Below are 21,194 nucleotides of genomic sequence, written 5' to 3'. Positions count from 1 at the left end.
AAATAACAAGTTACACTCCATCATATCAAATCCCTCTCTCACAACCTCCGTCCACGCACTAAGTTGGAACTGTACTGGAAAAGAAAGAAATATCACTAACCACCTACTTTTGTTTTTCCATCCATCTATTCAATCCTGTTTATTTCAACTTTTTTCAATTTAGTCCAGCATCACATGGAGGGAAGAAACTTGCATCACTAAAGAAATAAAGAAAAGACAGTGACACCTTAGTGAGACTAAACATTCAAACGGAAAGCAACTAATCAAATTTGATCTCCTACAATTCAACCACAATCAAAGGCTTTTTTTCCCTTGTAGTGATTTATTAATACTCATTAATAAATCCCATTGTCAATTTGGTCAAAAAACTTTTCACTTGTATCAAAAACTGAGAAATACACCACAAAACAAACACCTTTGAGTTTTACTACTTACTAAATATGTTAAACTTGAAAACATCAAAAAGATTTACCAACTTCAATAACTTCAAATCTAGAATCATCAAATTTGCACTAACACTCTTAACAAATTGTGCTTTTCTAACTGAGAAATAAATTATTGCATCTACCTTCACAAATCAAATTTCACTAACATAGTAATAAACAAATCAAATACAGAAATACTACCATAAACTACATCATATGCCATATATTTCATTGCTGTTGATAAAAATCAACATCATATATTTGCAAGTAACTTTACAAAAATCAGTCACCATTTCCATCATTTACCAAATATGACAAAATATCAAAGTAACTTCCCAAATTATTACATATCTCTCTACCTTCCCCCTAATAGACTATGACTACTAACTCCATTTAATTTCCAAACAATACCATATCTGGTTCGACTTCGCCTCGCCAGCCACCTTCACATACCCACCAAAACTCAACAATTAGAAAAATATATATATATGGTAAAAAAAAAAAAAAGAAAAGGAAATACACTCCTTAGTGTAAAATGTTTAAATATATATAATTTTTTATCTATGTATATGATGTAAATTAGCAGGGTCTGAACTCTGAAGTCCATCCAGTAATTTGATTTGATTGGATTGTATTCGATTTAAACCGGATCAACCCATTAAAATTCTATTTTAAGAATCGATTGTGACACATCAGCATGCCACATTAGCATAATCTCCAATCCAGGCGAACCTCATCGGCGGCAAGGCCCTGAACGTGGTGGCTGGGTTTCCGGAAAGTGACTATGTGGCTGCTGACCATGAACGCCGTCACGCGCTCCGAAACCCTAACATCCTCCATCTTCATCTCATGGAGTCTGGCTACATACTCCGGCACGTGCACCAGGTCCCACACAACCCCCATCCCACCAGGCTTCAATACCCTCACCATCTCTGCCACCGCTCTCATCCTCTCCGCCGCAGCCTCCGCCGTCTTCACACCGTGCTCCTTCCCGACCGTGTGCACAAACGCGCCAGACACCACCACGTCGAAGCAATTGTCCGGGAACGGCAGCCGCCGTGCGTCACCCTCCCGGCACGTGACGTACTCGGCGACGCCTTCCGCCACGGCGGCCCGTAGGGTGGCGAGTGTGGTCCGCCGATGGCGATCAATTCCGACTACGCGTCCGGAGCTGCCTTCTTTTTTGAGGCGGGAGGCGACGGCGTTGAGAAGGATACCGCGGCCGCAGCAGCCGAGGTCGAGTGCGAGGCGGACGGAGGACCAGTCAGATACGGCGGCGACGATGCGATGAGCCATCCGGTGGTGTAGTGGTAGGGCGGAATAAAAAAAGTTTGCAGCGGCGAAGAAGAGGCAGAGAGCGAGGAGTGCAGTGGCGGAGCCAGTTAGACCTGCGGCAAAGCGAGCCGAGCCACGTGGAACTGCGGCGGCGGAGAGAAGACGCTCGAATGAGACGCAGATTCGGTCGAAGTAGATGAGATACAGCACCGACATCACTGAGAAGAGGATCGCTTGGCATAATAATATGATTAAGGTTTGCCACTGCTCCATGCCGTAGATCGCGTAGATCTGCGCCCAATCTTTACCATTTCCTGTTGATTTTCCCATTCTTTTCGTCCTTGAGTTTTTTTTCTCTTTTTTTTTTTTTTTTGAGCTCTTTCTGTTTTCACTTTTCAGCAAGCGGCTGAGTAGTGGAGTTTCTGCAATTCAAGAAGTACTGTGTGAGTATGTTTTGAAGAGGGAGTGAAAAGCAATTTAGCTTGGTGAGAAATTTTCTAGGAGAAAGAAAGAAGATAACAGTAAAATGCATTACTTACATTACACGAGAATTGCGAAAGGCTTTAGAGGAAGAAGAAGAAGAAGTGGAATCAGATCCAATTTTGTTGAAGTCATCATGTTCATGTTAGTGATTCTGATACACAGCTGTGGAACAATGATAGAGTTGACGAAGGCAATATCTCATGATTCTGCGTTTAACGCGCTTTGGTTCGTCGTTTAGCGTTTCCACAGTGTCAAAAAAGCGCGCAAATTTTGGGTAGTGCGGGGTGGGAGAGAACAAAACGGCAGCCTTGTTCTGCGTTTTGGTGACTTGCAGCGACAAGAGGCTTGCACGGATACCGAGGGAGAAAAACACAAATGAAAAGAAAATGCGACAAGAATGAGAAAAGAATTGGGGGGCCTTGTGTTGGTTGGATCATGGATGTATGGGTCAAGAAGGGTTTTATATAGTGTTGTACGGTGGTGGTAGTAGAGGTGGGAGAGAGAAAGAATGTAAAGAAGGGTACCTTCCGTTGATTTTTTGAGCCTTTCAATTGAATACTTCACTGGGTTCACCGGCTTCGGAAGTTGCCGGTGATTTTCTGATTTTGGTTTTTGGATATGATGCAGGAAAAGAGGTTTGGTCCCTGTTAATAAAAAGACTTTGGGAGAAAAAAAGAAGAAGAGAATTTTCAGATCATAATTGAGTTTTTTACATATACTTTCTAGATTTAAGAGAAGAAAAATAAAAGAAAGAATATAAAGAAGTTCAAAATAATTGAGACTTGATATTTGATCTGATTAGTAATTGTAAACCTAACAAGTAATTGATTCTAGAGTTTGACGTCTAAAATAAATTTTATTTATTACTTTTAAAATATTTAACATTTTTATCGATAGTCTTGTTTAAATGTTATGAGAATGTATTACTCCTATTTCTTAATTATGAAATATATTATAAAAAAAGTTAAAAATTATTAGAATTTATTATTCTTTTATTATTATTTTTAGTTATTAATTTAATTTTTTTAATTTAATAATCTAATAATATATTTTAACTCATATTTTTAAAAATAATATTATACATTTAAATTTTTTTGTTAACCAAATCTAGCCAAGTTAATCTAACATAACAAAAATAAATTATAATTAGTATTATTTTAAATCTTATTATTTAATTTAATTAGATTTAATTCATAAAAAAATTAAATGCGTAACATTATTCTATTTTTAAATATTAATAATTAATTAATAATAAAAAATAATAAATTATGATTGTACTCTAACATTCTTCATATATTATTTCTAAATTGTTATTTTCAAAACTAAAATGGTAAACATTAAAACAAACACTTTCCTAAAGTATTGAATTCATCAAAAACGAATAGTAGAAAAAATTTTACTAAATGAGACTAGTGTTTGAGTTAATTATGTATTATATTTTGGATATGATCAAAAGATTCACTCCTCCTTTTATTTATTTATTTTTCCCCTTTTTTTCATCATTTATTCACACAAAGTGTAAAGACAAAGATTGATAGTTAATTATAGACATATTGATACGTAATAATTAATGTCTAAATAATTTGCCTAAATAAAATATTTTTTTCTAAAATTATTCAAATGTTCTAATTATAATTGCATTTTTGTCTTGTTATAAATTTATATAATTCGCTAGAGCCTAAAACAAATTACCAAAATAATATAGCTAGTTTACTAAAGGTAGAAACGAACTATGAAAATATTCTACATGTGTAACACCCTACCATACAGAGTCTTATGCTTAAGTCATAATTCAGAGATGGCAAGGTATTACGACCTCTAAAACAAAAATTTAGTACGTATAGTATTATGAATGATTGATTATAACTAGGAGCCTTTGAAGAAAAAGGGGTAAACAAAAACCGTAACTCGAAAACGCAACACTCCGAATGATAACGTAACGAGCAAAGGATAAGCTAGCACAAGATCATATATATAAAGAGTGTCAAAAACAAGAATATCAAGACTCAAAATCCGGCTGCGAAGAGAACCGGTCCGAGCATGGCAATATATACATATGATAAAATAAGGAAACCCCAAAGGAAACCCAAAGGGACACAAATACAGAAAACCTATTCTCCAAAAATTCCCTCTAGAAGGAGTCATCACAGTTTGTATTATTTAATGGAGATAAAAGTATCTAAACAAGATATATAAACCAAAACAGAGTCCCGACAACAAAGGATCTTCGCTAATCCAGAAGTCTCCAGCATGCTTCAGCGAGAAACCTCACGTCCTGCATCTGAAAACCACAAAATCCGCATGGGTGAGAACCAGAGGTCCCCAGCACGGTAACAGCTTCCACATATATAATACATAATAATAGAGGAAAGCCGAAGGCAATCCTAGAACTTCCTCCAGATAATATCAAAGCTTATAAACAAGCTAAACCGTAAGTGGCAACTGACTAAAGATTCTTCAGTCTAACTAATACTTCCCTTTCCAATTCCTTTAGACCTCCCAACCACCAGCAGGAGTATAATATAGCAAACACAGTTATATCAGACAAGAGATTTACAAATAGGAACAGATAAGGCATTTAGGCAATTAGCAAGTAATATGCAGTCAAATAGGCAATCTCAAACAATTCATGTAGTATGCTTATGATGCATGCCTGTCCCTAGTGGCTGATGATATCATCTGTCGGTTATAGAGCCAACCCGACAAGTCCTGGTAGCTAACCATTGGACTGTCCATCTGTCGTGCATCCCCAACTCGAGTTATACTCATCATAAACTTGATCATAATCATGATCCATATCCATCACCCTCACTGGTGAATATTTATCCATCACCATCATTGGTGAATATTTACGGGGGCGAGCTCATCCGGGCCTTTCACAGTGCCCGGCCACACTTACGACATTGGGTTAACAGAGCTTCGAGTCTCAACCTGGAGCACATGGTGGCTAGCCATTGCTACTACCCAGGGAAACCCTCATCTCCAATGGTGGAAGTGCAAACATTCACAATTCAATCAACAGCATATATGCATTTATACTTGGCCATAAACATGGCTCCGCCGTAACACGGCAATAATCCAGCCATCCGGCTCACGGTTAAATCCATAACCAGCCAATTCATTAACAATTACGGCCTTTCGGCCCATGGCATAACAAGCACTTCCACCGCCATTCTCCGCATCTCACATAATCATCTTTGATCCTCAATGATCATTCATTTTTCCCTTGCTTCACTCGTAAGTTACCACATTCACTAGCCCTTTTTCTCATGCTAGGCATATCATAATGATTTAAGACATAAGTGGTGAGATCGGAGGCTTAGAAGTATGAAATTTGGCTTTTAAAACTCAAAAATCAACTTTGGGATGAAAACAGGGCCACGCGTACGCGCACTCCACGCGCACGCGTGGATGGCCTTAAAACTCATCGACGCGCAAGCGTCATACGCGCGAACGCGTGGGTTGAAAATTAGCCAAACGGCGCGCACGCGTCAGCCACGCATACGCGTGGGTACTCTTGCGCCCCAGGCACAAAACTGGCACAACTTTGACACAACTCTCGGAAAAATGGCTGGGCATTGGGTGCAGCACATTCGGCGCGCCCGCGCACATCACGCGCATGCGTGGATGGCGCTTCCTGGAAGAACGGCGCGTACGCGCCAAGTGCGCCTACGCGCGGGGGGTCATTCTGCTAAAAATTTTCTAAGTTAAAAACTGCATAATTCAAATATTCAACCCCCAATCTTCCGACGGTCATAACTCTCTCATTTTAAATCATTTTTCACCCGTACTTCAAACGGCATGGACATCCCGGATCCAATTTCATTTCTAAACAGATTTGGCACAAATCAGAGATCTGTAGTCCAAGTTATGTCCCGTCAAAGTATGCCCAAAAACCATGTTTTCATTCAAAACCACAAAGTGCCATTTTCAAAACAAGCCACTTTCAACTCTTTTCAAAATCAATCAAAACATGCCAATTTCAACCCTTCTCTTTGAAATCATTCAAAATGTACCAAAATCAACAACAAGCCATCCTCAACTCACACATTGATATTTTACCAAAATTCCCAAAACCACATCCAACCATTTTAACACTTCTCTATCAAATGGCTAAAGGACAAACACAATATCACGTCATACATCCTTCCTCATCCCAATTTTCCAACAATGCCATTTCCAATCAACAATCACTATACATAATCAACATCATACTCACCATCAACATGGTACCACCCACCAATTCAACCTTAATCATCCATCAAGCATATATCACAACATGCATTTCTTATATATCACACAATCAAGGCATCAATATTCATAATCACATATATGAACACATCATATATCTCAACCATTCAACAACACCAACAATTCAATGCCTATCTTAGGGCCTCTAGCCTAAGTATTTCCTACCACATTACATATTAGATACGGGAAACCGAAACCATACCTTAGCCAATTTCCCAAGCTCAACCGGAGCACTTCCAAACCACTTGTCCACAAGCTCTCAAGGTATCAACACCTCCAAGAACAGATTTTATCACACAAAACCCTCTTCCAAGCTTTCCAAAATCACCAATCAAGCTCCAATATTCACATATACACAACCTAAGCCACAATCATCATACCCATACACAACATCTCAATGCCCAAACCTCATAGAACAACAAATTACACTAGGGTTGAGAATTTTACCACACCCAAGGTCCAAGGAGACAAAATTAACCTTCTCCTTCAAGAGAGTTGGGTCCTATAACATCAAAGAACCCAAAATCTCAACATTTTTACTCATGAAACTCGAAATCAAGGGCTGGAATTTCGAACAGTAAAATGTGGCTTACCTCAAGATTAATTGTATGGGTTTTGTAGAGCTCTCCGCGATGAACGCGTGGCTGCAAACGGAGCGGCAATCGGAGCTCTAGATCAAAAGTTATGGTGGTTTAAAGATCAAGTGAGAGATAGAACTTGAGAGAGTGTTCTTCCCTCCATGGCCTCTCTTTTTCAGCGTGTATTAGTGTTGTGTGAGGAGAGAGAGTGCTGAAAACTAGGGTTTTGGTTTAGTTATGTTGGGCCAAGGGCCCACTTTGGGTCCGGTTGGACCGGTTTGGCCCGTTCGGTCCAATCTTGGTCCGATTTCCATAAAATTGGTACCGAAATTCTCGTCTCAATTTCCTCTATCATATTAATCCATAAAAATAACATTTTTAGCTTTCTAGAATAAATTCTCATTTATGGGTTAATTAGCCGTTAATTAACCGGGTCTTACAACATGAAGCTAACTTATAAGAGGCTACAATGAACTAACTCGAGGATACAACACACGAGTAGTTCATTGTTGGTAGTTCATTGTCGGCAGCGGCGAATTACTTGGGAAAAGCAGAATTCATGGCTCATTAGTGAATTATGAACAAGCTTGTGATTCGTTTGAGGGAGCAACCATAAATGTATAAATATAGTTTAAACGTGGGTGTGTTGTAAAATGACCAAATACAATGTTTAATGATATAATTTTTTTAGTTTTTATACACCACAAAAAAAATTAAAAAATGCTCTATAGAGGAAATAAAATTCACTGATAAAGATCCAATGGTGTCTTTATCCTTCAATCAAGTAGTTTCATTGATCTGCAAACCTAACATATTATAGAAATTTAAAGTGTATGGTATCAAGCAAATGAAAAAATTAATTTATAAGATCCCAATTTCTATAGTGTTAGATTCTATAAAACATGATTCGTTTGTGATAGCAACTTAGCAAGTGACAAAAATTTGTAATTTTTATTTCACTGTCAAACTATTTTTTAGAGGTGAGAACTACTAAGTTGGTAAGAGCTTTGAGTTTAATGCTTGTGATTGCACTGGCCTAGAATTGATGGCATCTCCATCTTTTGCAACTAGCTTAAACAGTAACAATGAGAGTGCTTTTGATATGGGAGATAATTATTTTTTTGGAGAGCTTAGGATTGTAATGGCAGTTTCACATCATATGATCCTTATTTCTGCAGAGGGTAGACAACCAAATCCGATTGAAGAGGCAACGCAAGAGGATGAATCGGACGAGGAGTCTGTCATGATAGATAAGGATAATGACGATGATAAAAAGATTAGAGCACTCTAGCCATACAGCAGAGTCCATCAAATTTCGAAATTCCAACACTCACCGAACTTTTCGATTCTAAACTTGAAAATGATAGCATAACAAGGATTTTCAGACTTAGAATATGGATTTGAAGGCCAAGTATTGCACGATACAAACGCTCCAACTGAGTTTTAAATTGGGCAATCCTTCTAGGATAAAGTGAAAGTTGTGCTTAGTGTCAAGAATTATAGCATTCGTCGTGGAGTTGAGTACAGAATATTAAAAAAAGATTTAGACATATGACGACAAATATATTTGAGTTTGTTAATTCTGTCATAAACAAAGAATCTTCCAATCACTTCGTTGATCAAGTCCACTTATAGTAGGTTGGCAGAACTATTTGTTCTCAAGGTAGTAGATGAGGCACAATTGGAGATAGGCCACCAATTTTTTCATGTTCTAATAGAAGCCATAGAGCGCAACAGAAGGACACGAAATGCTTCATAGTGAACCTATACAATAAATCTAATTCTGAGTTTATTGTGCTTCATAATGACCTTGTATGATAGGTTTAACTACTCACTTGATTCATACAAAATATTATGATTCTTCCTAGTACTAATAATTCAAAATCTTTAAGAATTATTTCTATTAGACAAATTAATCATTATGCTATTTATTTAGTTATTCTAAGGTTAAATTGCTTTATTTTAGAAGAAAAAAGAATAAAAAAGAATATAACATTTCATTTTAATAAATTAAATTTAAAATTTATTTTTAGTATATTAAATAATAGGTAGTAGAAAAATAAATAATTAAATAAATATTTTACATATTACAACAAAATTAAACTCGAAAACTATTATCATTTTGTTTTGATTAAGTGCGGAGTTGGATTTCCGATATTTTTTCTCTAATTAATGCGAATAAATTTTTGTGGTTACTATTATATAGAATCTTCCTTTTGAAAACATGACATTTAATTCGGCGGTAAATTTAACATTATTATGGTGCTTAATTTCAGGATGTTACATTAGGAAAACATTTATTTTTATGCTTAATAATGGTAAGTAAGAGAATTTTGGGTGAAGTTTGCTCACTTCCTTGCAAAAAGTGTTACTCCTTTTGTGTTAGAGACATGATTATAAAGTAATACGTTACAAATACAAATTCAGCTCATAATTCAAGATGATTTTAGTGCATGAATTCTATTATTTTCACAAATTTATTTTTCTCGTTATAATCCATTTGTTTCAAAGTATAAGTCCTTTTTAGTATTTTTTTAGAAAAATAAAAATATTAATATATATAACCATAATTACGTTTAGATATATTAGATTTTTTTAATGTATCTAAAAATATAGTAAAAGTAATTTATATTTTGAAATGGAGATCCTAATAAAAGTGATAATTATTCATATGAAGATTCTTAGGTAAAGATGAAGTTGAAAATTATCAAATAACTTGACTAAATTACTTGAAATAACGCATGTCTACATCTCAATTATCATTTTTATAAAAAGACATTTTCATTTGATTTTTTTTTTACCAAAGATAGAGAGATATCTTCATTTGATTAGCAACCTAGAAAATAAAAAATACGAAAAGAAGATTAGACCGTTGTTTGAGCAATCTAAAATTCTCTAACTTGTTCCCTAATATTGTCATTAGATATTTATCCAAACTGAAATATGATCATCTACTTATTTTGTTGGATTTTCAGGCTAACTCCGAGGATAATAAGAACATACCCTTTAGATTTTTAGCGTCATGGGTCTTGCACCATGAATATGGGGCATGGTTAGAAGCTGTTTGGATAATAAAAGCAGCTTATTTAAAATATTGCCAGATTTATTAAAACGATAAAAGTATAGAACAAAGGTCTTTGGACATATTTTTAGAAAGAAGCAAAAGATCATTTTTAGACTTGAAGGGATTAATAAGAGATTGTCCTTTGCCTACAATTTTTTTTTAGATAAACTTCAAAAAAATCTTTATAAGGGATAAGAAGCTTTTGCTATCCAAGAGGAAAGTTATTGACAATAGATGTCTAGATGTAATCTGATCAATTTTAAAGATGAAAATACAAAATATTTTTATTAAAAGGCGAATGGGAGAAGAAGAAGAAATAGAGTCACCTCCCTTAAAAATAAAGAAGGGTTATGGGTTGAGGATGTAAATCAGCTAAAAGCTTGGGGTGTTGACTGTTATAAGTCCTTTTATTTTAGTGATAGAAATTTGAGTATGTTCCCTGTTAGAAAAAATTTTATGAAACTTATGAACCTGGACTATAAAGACAAAGCTAGAGAGGTATCACCCAAAGAGATAGTCTTCAGTATGGGAAGCTGGAAGACACCAAGAAGTGACAGGCTCCCTATAAAACTTTACCGACAGTCCTGGGGCATTGTGTTAAAATCCTTGATTGGTTGGGTGAACTTGATTTTCAAGGACCCGAGCAATAATGTCATGGTAAACTAAACCTTTATAGGTATCATTCTTAAAATTTTCTCCTAAAGAATTTTGGACATTTTAGGCCTATTAGCCTCCGTAATATCAGTTATAAAATTGTTACTGCTTCTAGATTGAAGGCTTACATGCCTATTTTGATCTTGAATGCTCAAGCTAGTTTTATTCTAAGGAGGGTTAGTGCTGATAATATTCGTGTGGTACAAAAGATTATCCATACTATGAGACACAAAGATCATAGCAAGGGGCTCATGGTAATAAAAATAGATATTAAAAAATCCTATGACAAACTTAATTGGACTTTCATGATAAATACGTTAAGAGATGCAGGTATTCTCAATAACATTATAAACATCATCGCTCACTACATCTTAACACCTTTCATACACCTCCTGTGGGACGAGTCACCTTTTGATAATTTTTTTCCTACAAAAAAGTTTGACAAAAAGGTCCTTATTCTCCTATCTTTTTGTTTTATGCATAGAAAGGCTTTTTCAACTTATTTATAAATTTGATTATGAAAAGAAATGGGAACTTATAACCCCCTCTAGAAATGGACCTAAGATTTCTCATCTCTAGTTTGTAGATGATATAGTTCTTTTTGCAAGAGCTAGTGGGAAGCAGATTCAAGTCATTAAAGAGGCTTTAAATCTTTTTTGTGAAAGCTTAGGTCAAAAATCAACCTTAGCAAATTGTGCGCATTCTTTTTTAAGAATGTAAACCGTACGATTAGACAGCAGTTAAATCAAGAATTGGGTATAGCACTAATAGCAAACTTAGAAAGATATTTGGAAGTCTCCCTCATTCATGAAAGATGTGAAAAACATCATTTCTAGTTTATTATTGACAGAATTTAGGAAAAACTGTCAAGTTAGAACAAAAAATCTTTTCTATCATTTCTAGTTACTGCATGCAAACTATGAAAATATTCACTATAGTTTGTAATAAAATTTTTAAATTGTGCAGGAATTTCTTGTGGAAAAACAAAAAAGAAGAAAGAAAGATTCACCTTCTAAGTTGAGACAAGATTTGTAAAGCTAAAACAGAGGGTGGGTTAGACCTTCATCAAGTCCAAGACTCTAATTAGCTTTTCTTTATGAAATTTTCTTGGAACCTTATCCATAATATAGGGATCCTTGGGTTCAAGCGATGAGAACCAAGTATAATTGTAGCGATAGTACCATTCCTAAGGTGCGGATTAAGGCTAGCAATTTTAATGTTTGGAATGGTGTAGCTAGAATTTGGAATAAATTTTAAAATAACCTAATTTGGAGAATAGAATATTATAAGAATATCTCCTTTTGAGATGACCACTAGGTGTCAGAAATCCTGAAGTTGAAAGAGGCAACAATCAATGAGATTAAAAATGACACTTTGGACAAGAAAATAGAAAATTATGCTATCGGAATGGGAACTAAAAGTGGGAGATTAATGGCCACGTACTTCTTGAAGAAGTGGTGGACCACACATTAAGATAATTAAGGCCCCGAGTGAGAATCTGAGTGCAAATTGTATCAGTTGGCTTGCCAGAACCTAATGGTACTTTCACAATCAAATCTGCCAATAATGCTTATGTTAGAAATACGGAAGATGTAAATACATGTTTCAAAGACATTTGGAAACTCAAACTTCCACAAAGACTCAGAACCTTTGCTTGGCTTCTTCTACATAATACTTTACTATCATATTCAAAGAGACAGAAAAAATGACTCAGAATCTGCTAATTGCTCCAGATGCCCTAATCAAAAAGAGACTTTACTTCATGTTCTTCATAATTTCCCCTATATCCAAAGCATGTAGATGAGTAGTGTCGACAACAGCTGCCATAAATATTTCTTTAATCAGAATCCACAACTTTGGTTAAGGTCCAACTTCTCTGTGGCTACTCGAATAATAAATGGGATCTCATGGCCCATTAATTTCGTTACTACCTGAACACTGCGTGGACAAATAAAAATGAGCTCATTTTTAACTAAGGAGAAATTCCAAGCCCCACATCCCACAGATAATTATCAATTTGGCAAGGAATTATAAAGAAATTATCACATTGACAGAGCAGAGTAAAAGAGCGCTTAGTCCCAATAGGACAGAGAGCATTAGTTGAAAAAATCCCAAGAAAGGTAATTACAAGTTCAACATGGATGGATATGTGTTTATAACCACTGGTACCGAAGCTTGTGGAGGTCTCATCCGTGACTCTTCGAGGAGAACGGTGGAGGATTTAGTGATAAACATCGGTCAAACCTCCATAACCATGGCTAAGCTAAGCTTTGGAAAATTTATTGGACCTCAAGCTTGCTATAGAAATAGGTATCAATAAGCTGGCAAAAAAACTAATTTAGCTTGCACAATCCAACTTGTGAAAAGAAGACAAACCTATCTTCATACTAACACAACCTTGTTGAAAGCGATTAAAGAGCTCATGGCAGGACCGACTAACTATAACATATCCCACATCTATAGAGAGGCCAATTTCATAGCAGATTCTTTGACGAAAAGAGTTCAGGAGATTGATCATGTGTTCACTTCTTCAAAGCTCCACCTCTATTTCTAGTCCCCAGCGTGGATGCTGATAGGATAGGGATAATGTTCTCTAGGTGTTTCGATTCTTATTTTGTTTTTTGTTCCTCTAGGTCTTTAGTCCCTTTGATAATAATAATAATAAAAATTTCAACTCCGCTAAGGAGACAATGGAGAATCTTTACAATGTATACAATGGGCTCGTTGTTTAGCCCAATATGAATAATTAGTAAAAATTAGCCCACAAGTCGCCCTAAATTCAAAAAATTACAATTAAATTATTTCACAAAACCAACCATCCAACCTTAATTACAACCCCCTTTTTCACCCCCAAATCCTCCTTCCTTCATAACAGCACCCACCCACCGCCTTCTCTATCGAAAATCCAACCCTCATCGGAGTGCAGCTTCAACCTCAGTCAACCCGCCTCTTTTGGATGCGTGTCTTTGTCGCCGACACCCACCTTTCTTCCCTCACGTCCGCATTTTTCCCATCACAGGTCTCCATCTCATCCGCTGGCATCGTAGGTCGAGGCCGGCATCGTCGTTCTGGTCGCGCCTTCTGGTGAGTGGCTTGCCGCTCTCTCCTACGACGGCACCCATCCTGGTGGTCCCGTCCTCCCTCTGCCGCCATAGCACCGCAGATCATCACCGTGGTTTACGTTGAACAGCTCGGGCTTTGTTGCTGCTATGGCACCCACCCCCTACTGATAAGGTTGGTTAATGAATATGTTTACCTGATGAATTTGATCTTGCTTGTAACTCGATGTTCATGTAGAATTTTTTGCTGAGTTTGTTGATGTTGTTTTCGTAATTAAGAACACCATGGTAGGGATTCGAATTTTTTGGGAACGTATTAACCAAGTTGATGCTGTTGATGGTTGCATTGGTGTTGATTTAAGCGCGGAAAATTTTGTGGATGCTCGATTTAGTAATTACAGTAGTTCTAGCTCACTGTGTTGTCGTTTGCATGCAATGTCACTTAAATTTGTTGAATATAGTTGACCTTTAGTTGACATGAGACGGATGGTTACTTTTAGAATTATCCGGATGGTTGATTTTCAATCAAGTGATTTGTATTTGTGTTGCTTTTTTTTTTAGCTTGTTTGAATCATGTAAATTTTGTTAGTTATGATTTTGTTGGTGAGATATAGAAGTTAACTCAATTTGTGCAGGTGTATACTTCCAACCTTGAATATCCTATAGAGACATGGTTAGGAATGGTTAGTAATGTAATGATTTGTGATGACTTTTAATCAATTGTATTTTTTTTAAGTTTACCAAGGTAAGTATATGGCTCTTCTTATTTTAATTGGTGATAACTCATTTATTAAGCTAACGTCCTTGTATTACTTGCAGAAGTAAATAGCTTATATTGATTTGGTTTGATTAATATCATGATTTTTATATGCTTGTTTCTTATCTATATGGTTGTTCTGGTTTGCGCTATTCTGACTTTCTTAATTCTTTCCTTACTTCAAGTTCATATTTGTTTTATTGTTCAGTTTTATTTCTTGTTCATATATATTTTTTTTAAATAAAAGTTGTGCAGATTGGTCTTTGAGTCCTTTTGAAGCTTCTATTAAGTTAAATTATGTACGTGTGTTTCTTATATTGAGTTACGAACTCGTAATTTTTTTATGAACCACACAATTGTAGGAGTCTTCTAGGTGTTTGTGGTGGCTTACAAGTGCTGATGGTCGACTATAACGCATTGTGCTTTCTTGATATCTTGATGCGCCCCTATTTGAGCTGATTTAATTAGTTCACATAAGACGGATGGTTACTTAAACATGTATCCGGATGATTGTTTTGAACTCAAATAATCAGTTTTTTTTTTTCATTTTTTTTAGCTTTTTTCAATCATGTTTTTTCTGTTTACTTTCTAATAGCCATTGCGCAGATTGGTTTTTTGTGTCCTTTTAAAGCAACAATTAAGTTAGCCTATGTATATGTCTTTCTTAGATTGGGTTATGAACTTGTAATTTTTTCACGACTCACGAGAATGTAAGAGTCTTGTTGGTGTTTGTAGTGGACAACAAGTGTTGATGGTCGATTGTAACACATTGTGCGCTTGTTGATATTGTGGTGTGCCCCTAATTGAGCTGATTTAATTAGTTGACATAAGTCCGATGGTTACTTAAACATGTATCTGGATGGTTGATTTGCAATTAAGTTTTTGGGTTTTTTGTTGCAATTTTTTTAACTTCTTTGAATCATGTTTTAAAGCAAGAATGTCAATGATAGTCATTTGGTTAGATTTTAAAGCAATAACAAACAATTTATTAAGACAAATTCAAGTAGCATTAGACCATTAGTAATAGAATTTTGTTACACATGATATCTTTTAGTCCTTTGAGTCTTTTTGGTTTTGCCTAGTAACTTTGGATTGGGTCAAACTCAACAATGGTAACGTTTATAAGGATTAAATGTCATGATATGTTGTTGTGCTTTACATGGTTATAAACTGAACAGATTCTTGCATTAGATTGTGAATAACCTAATGCTTTATTCACTGTTAACAATGTTCCAACCGACCAGAATTTTACAGTCCAGAAGAAAATTCAAATGGATAAAAAGGTAATACACTATTCACGACATGAAACAAACGTGTTTGGAATTGCTTATAACGTGATGTTTATTTTTTTTCCGACAGAAATTAGTTGAGATGCGTTGTTACAGGAGCAATTTGTTTTCCCACTTGGAACAACATAATGAGAAAGCGAAGTTGGCCAAGATCGTTGATACAACGTGCTGAAGAATTACCACATGCAAAAAATGTCAACAGGAGAAAAAAGTAGCATAATTAATCTTATGTATAAGATTAGAATTGCATGTTGAACTTATTTACTGGTTGGAGTCTTGAGAATTTGTTTATGAGACTTGATGAGGACTAACATGTGGTTGCTCATTTATTTTCTGAACTTGGATGAATATGTTGGTAGAATATCTTTCAAGCATGACTTACTTATGAGTTATCAAAGTGACCATCTATTTAGTGTATGAAAGTAACCATCCGCATCCATATTAAATTGACCATCTAGTATATTATGTCTATATACAGGAATTTTTTTTTCTTCCTAGAAAATGCAATGACTTGATAGTGTTAAAATTATGATCACTGTTCTTTTTCCGAAATTTCGTGATTCCTTTGGAATACCTACTAAAGTTAACATGGGTAGAAGACCTGAGAAACAACCATCTACGTAAATAGTAACAACAAACATCTTGTTACGTATCGACATGAACATCCAATGTATGTGAGTAAAAATAACCATCCAATTGTAAGAATAACCATCCAATCACTGACTAAAATGACCATCTACATACCTGATGATCGATATATATATATATATATGAAATTGTAAGAAATTTAATAACCATACTCGTAAGAAAAAGAATAACCATCCAACATCATAGTGAAATAAGCATCTGAATTACTCTCCATTAGACTAGTACATTGAACTTAATCAAGTATAATTACTTGCAACAACTACAAACAAACTTGAAACCCATATACATGAAACTGAACCCACTCAATCCGTATAACAAAAGCAACACATCTAGCATTTGCATGTAGGAAAAATAATATTTTCAAAAATACTAGCTAATACAGGAATAACAATCGAAAACTCTATATATTCATCTGAATAAAAAATTAACATACTCGAACCTATGTCCAACACAAACTAACTATTGCCAAAGGAGCTTAACAAAGACATGAACCCACTGAATCATTGTGACTCATTCCGGCCAATGGGAGCATCCAATCCTATATTTCCATATGCCTCCAAACAAACACCCTGCAGAACCACACAGAAATATGACAACAATTCACTACCTGCATATTAATATACTAACTAACCTTTCAAGGTTAAATAATTAAACACAAATATATACCGGGGCGACATTCTTCTTCTGCCTCCACGCAGATTTTTTGAAGGACTTCTCCAGGGCGGAAACAATAGTCCTAATAATAATAATACTAATAACTAATTTTGTTATTTAATAGAATATACTAATAAGTTTTTAGCGAGGCTATGGCCCTCATGAATAGGAACATCGTTGATTGCTCGTTGAAGGGCAAGGTGTCCAATGAAGCTAAATCTTAGGCTTATACATGCAAGGTAAATTTGATTAAACAAATACATACATAAATACATGTACGGGATTACAAATTCTAAAGAGTTTCAAACAACATCAAATATATATAACATGATTCATTATTATCTTGAATGCATCGAAAATTATTATCTTGAATCTAGTTAACCGATTGATATAAAATAGAACACTCCACTTGCACTAAGAATAATCATCTAATTCATAACAAAATAACCATCCGTTGACGATGCATCAACATACATTGCTAACCTTATTAGCTTGCTCACCCTTCACGTCGCAAGGGTTGAAAAGATTGTCGGTTGCATGCGTGGAATTGTCGTCAGTGACTGAAGATGGAACATGACATAGCGGTTCCACCAAATTGCACTCCATTTACGTGTGTGCTTGCTATGGGTGATGGACGTATGAAAACGTCACACTTGTATGTCCCTTATATGTTACGGATGAAGACGTCGGAGGGTGAAACGTCGTCGGTTGGGGGAGGGGCTTTTCCGACTGGCACGTTCAGGGCTATGCGAACGACATAACCTACGCGACAGTGCTGCTCGGACGTTCGCAGTGCGCACGGCGGCGTCTTCCAAAGCTATGGGCGATGGCGGCTGCTGTGGGTGGCGGCGCGGTACCGGTGAGAGAGGATGAGACTGGGCGAAAAGCAATTCTGTTCACATGAAGGAGAGGGAGGCAGTTTTACAGTGTTCACTGTTTTAAATCCTTATTTGCGTTGTATTTCAAATTGAAAATAAATAATAATTAATTAATTAATTTAATTATCATTTGATATTAATTACAAAAATATCTCCATTGTACACATTATATACTAATTAGATTGACTTCTCATACTTTCTCTAAAAAATTTTATGTAGGTAGCTATCTAAAAGAATTCAATAAATTTACTAGAGTGTCTTTTATACATTCATTATTATAAATAAAAATGGATTAATGAATCCAAAGATATTTTAAAAAATATATAATTCTTTAAGATTTTGAAAAATAAAAAATTGTTTTATCTCTAGATATTTTAAAATTAAATTTATAGTTAGGTAATATTACAAGATTTTTTCTTTAAGATAAAAATTGAGATCTCTCAAGAAAGTAATAAATTATTTTTTTGATTCTAATGTTAATAGGATAAATTATCAAAATATAATGAAAATCACAAAAAAGAAAAATAGTTCCCAAACAATCACAGCTTAATCATTGTATACATAAAAGAAAAATAATTTGTACATCAAAAAATATATTATGTGTATATAAAAAATAATTATTAAATTAATTATTATATATATATATATATTATTTTACAAATATTTAATATATATTTTATATTTTAATATATTTTATATAAATAATTAATTTGATAGTAATTTTTAATATATATACACATAATGTTTAATTACATTTAGGTTGGAAACCGACATTTTACTTAGCTTGTTATATACTTGTATATACATTACTTGGGTTCACTTTTTTTCTTTTCCTTTTTTCCATTTTAGCCATGTCGTACCATGTGAGAATATAAAACACAAGGGTAAAGTCGAAGGTGTTATCCGGATAGCAAATCTGCCACGGATAGGGATATGGTGATTTCTTCCTAAATTGGAAATGATTGAGATATTTGTAATTTAAAGTAAGTTGACGTTAGGGGTACAAATATTTTTGTGGCCAAGTATAATAAAGGTAGCACAAGCTAAAAAAAAAAAAAAATCTTATGCATATGTATGTATCACATGCTTTTCTTTTTCCGTGTTTTTTTTAACACATAAAATTTTATTAAAGAATATATATATATATATGATATAAAAGTTATTGTACATAATACAAAAATCTTTACACACAGTACAAATTCATCAATACGACAAAAAAAATTGTATATAATATAAAAAATTGTCATAAAAATTTGTTATTAACGTATTTTGTTGGTTGAGTAAGTCAATGTTCTGAATATGTGATTATTCAAAAAATTTTGTATTATGAACAAAAATTTGTATGTTGTATACCAAAATTTTTATTCTCTACTTATTTTGTTAGTTAGGTGTTAATGTTCTATATATGTAATTCTTCAAAACTTTCTATGCTATATATATATTAAAATTTTTATATTGTGCACATAATTTTTTATATTGTACATCCAAATTTTTGTGTTATCCATATTTTGTTGTTTGGGTGTTAATGTTGTGGTAATGTGGTTTTTTAAAAAATATTTTATATTGTGCACTCAAATTTATGTGTATATCTCAAAATTTTTGTGTTATGTATCAAAATTTTTATAATATGTATATTTTGTTAGTTTAGTGTCAATATTTTGAACATGTAGTCTTTAAAATTTTTTGTATTATATATAAAAATTTTTGTATTATATACTAATATTTTTATACTGTACATCAAAATTTATGTGTTAAATAATTTTATTGAATATATAAAAAAAAAGAAGAAGAAGACAATAAAACTAATAATAATAAAAGATGATGACGAGAAAAAAAAAGATGGCGACAATAATAATATTATTAAAAAAAAAGCATTCAGAAGAAGAAACGAAAAAAAAAAAAAGATAAGACGACGACATTAAAAAAGAATGTATATATCTTACTTAATTGAACATAATTAAAAAATTGAAAAAATATTCGACCTGCCTAATTTTATTATTTAAAGTGCAGTACTTCCTCATAATGTTCATTTAATTTTACAATCTATTCATTCTAAATATTCAGAAGTCTAACAACTACTTTTAAACTCCCATTTATATGTAATAAAATGGAGTTTAAAATTATATAACTACTTTTTTGTGCTTTTAGTTTATCATATTGATTTGCTGTAAAGATTGGTAAGTGGGATGCTTCCTACTCATAATTGAGTAAAGTAATTTAGGGGGGAAAATACATAAGACACAATTTATATTGATGATTAAATGAATGGGGAAAAAAAAAAGTAATAGCAACCATCCATTCATGCTCTCAAAAGATATTGTAATATCATCAACCTTTAAATAAATTGAAGAGACATTCTATATCATCCAATTAACTACTCTCATAGTTCATAATTTTTGACAAATATTTTAGTTAGATACTTTTTATTGTATATAACTAAATATTTCAGACTTAGTTATTAATTAGCTTCAGTCATCATTTTTATAAGACCTTGGATTATTTTGATTCGTCTCTATGTATTATTCTTGATCATGTTGTCACATGTATTCAAAGTTGAGTGACAAGTTTTATAATTCTCATAGAAATTGTGTTAATTAATCTAAACCAAAATCATAATGTCTTTCAATTTATCATGGCAAAGTTCCCCAACTTTCATGACATATTGTGATTTGCTTCAAAATCAAACTAAGTAATCAATACGTAACCCACTTTAAATATTTTTTTTTTCTTTCGCTCAAATGATCTTAGTGACAAAGATAGATAGATACCTGATAGTGTCCTTCATTCAAATCTTCGCAGTTACCACTTCCTCCTTTACTTATTCTCTCTCTCTTTCTTTTTTTTTTTTTTTTTTTTTTGCCATATGAATATTGTGATATATAATAACTCAAAGTAGAAACACAATAAGTTGTGCCCGTACCTTGTGCCCTAGACAATTGGTAACGAAATAGTAAATACCACCATAAGTACTTTTTCTTGGTACAACATGAATGAGACAATTTTGCATTGAATACTCAATTCAATTCAATGAGGGAGTGCATTACACTTTTTTTTCTACATTCATTTCAAATCAAAATAGTACTATCTTTGGGGCCCCCATAAATAAATAAAAAAAATAATTACACAAATAAATTCCTGCAAATTTTAAAAGCGAATATTTTAGTTTTAAAAAAAATTAA

The 21,194-nt window shown here is 33.9% G+C and overlaps 1 protein-coding gene across 1 annotated transcript; it reads right to left on the bottom strand.

Annotated features, from left to right (window-relative positions):
* Positions 1–697: 697 nt before the first annotated feature.
* Positions 698–2,379, bottom strand: LOC107614214 (uncharacterized). The gene is made up of 3 exons (XM_088496907.1): positions 2,240–2,379; positions 1,158–2,122; positions 698–868 (listed from the first exon to the last, which is right to left on the bottom strand). Exons 2-3 carry the CDS (start codon positions 2,028–2,030, stop codon positions 809–811), a joined length of 933 nt encoding a protein of 310 aa, XP_088353033.1. The 5' UTR covers positions 2,031–2,122; positions 2,240–2,379; the 3' UTR covers positions 698–808.
* Positions 2,380–21,194: the final 18,815 nt, after the last annotated feature.

The sequence above is a fragment of the Arachis ipaensis genome, chromosome B8 (assembly GCF_059453495.1).
Source record: "Arachis ipaensis isolate K30076 ecotype BB chromosome B8, ASM5945349v1, whole genome shotgun sequence".
In the NCBI taxonomy this organism is placed as follows: Eukaryota; Viridiplantae; Streptophyta; class Magnoliopsida; order Fabales; family Fabaceae; genus Arachis; species Arachis ipaensis.
This window is presented reverse-complemented; position numbering and strand designations above follow the sequence as displayed.

What these genes read in the sequence shown, in the direction of transcription:
- LOC107614214 (XM_088496907.1), bottom strand. Translation starts at nt 2,030, where the DNA reads ATGGGAAAATCAACAGGAAATGGTAAAGATTGGGCGCAGATCTACGCG. An exon ending in AGGGCCTTGCCGCCGATGAG is followed by an intron (nt 869 to 1,157) that starts GTTCGCCTGGAT and finishes GGGTATGTGAAG; the next exon opens with GTGGCTGGCGAGGCGAAGTC.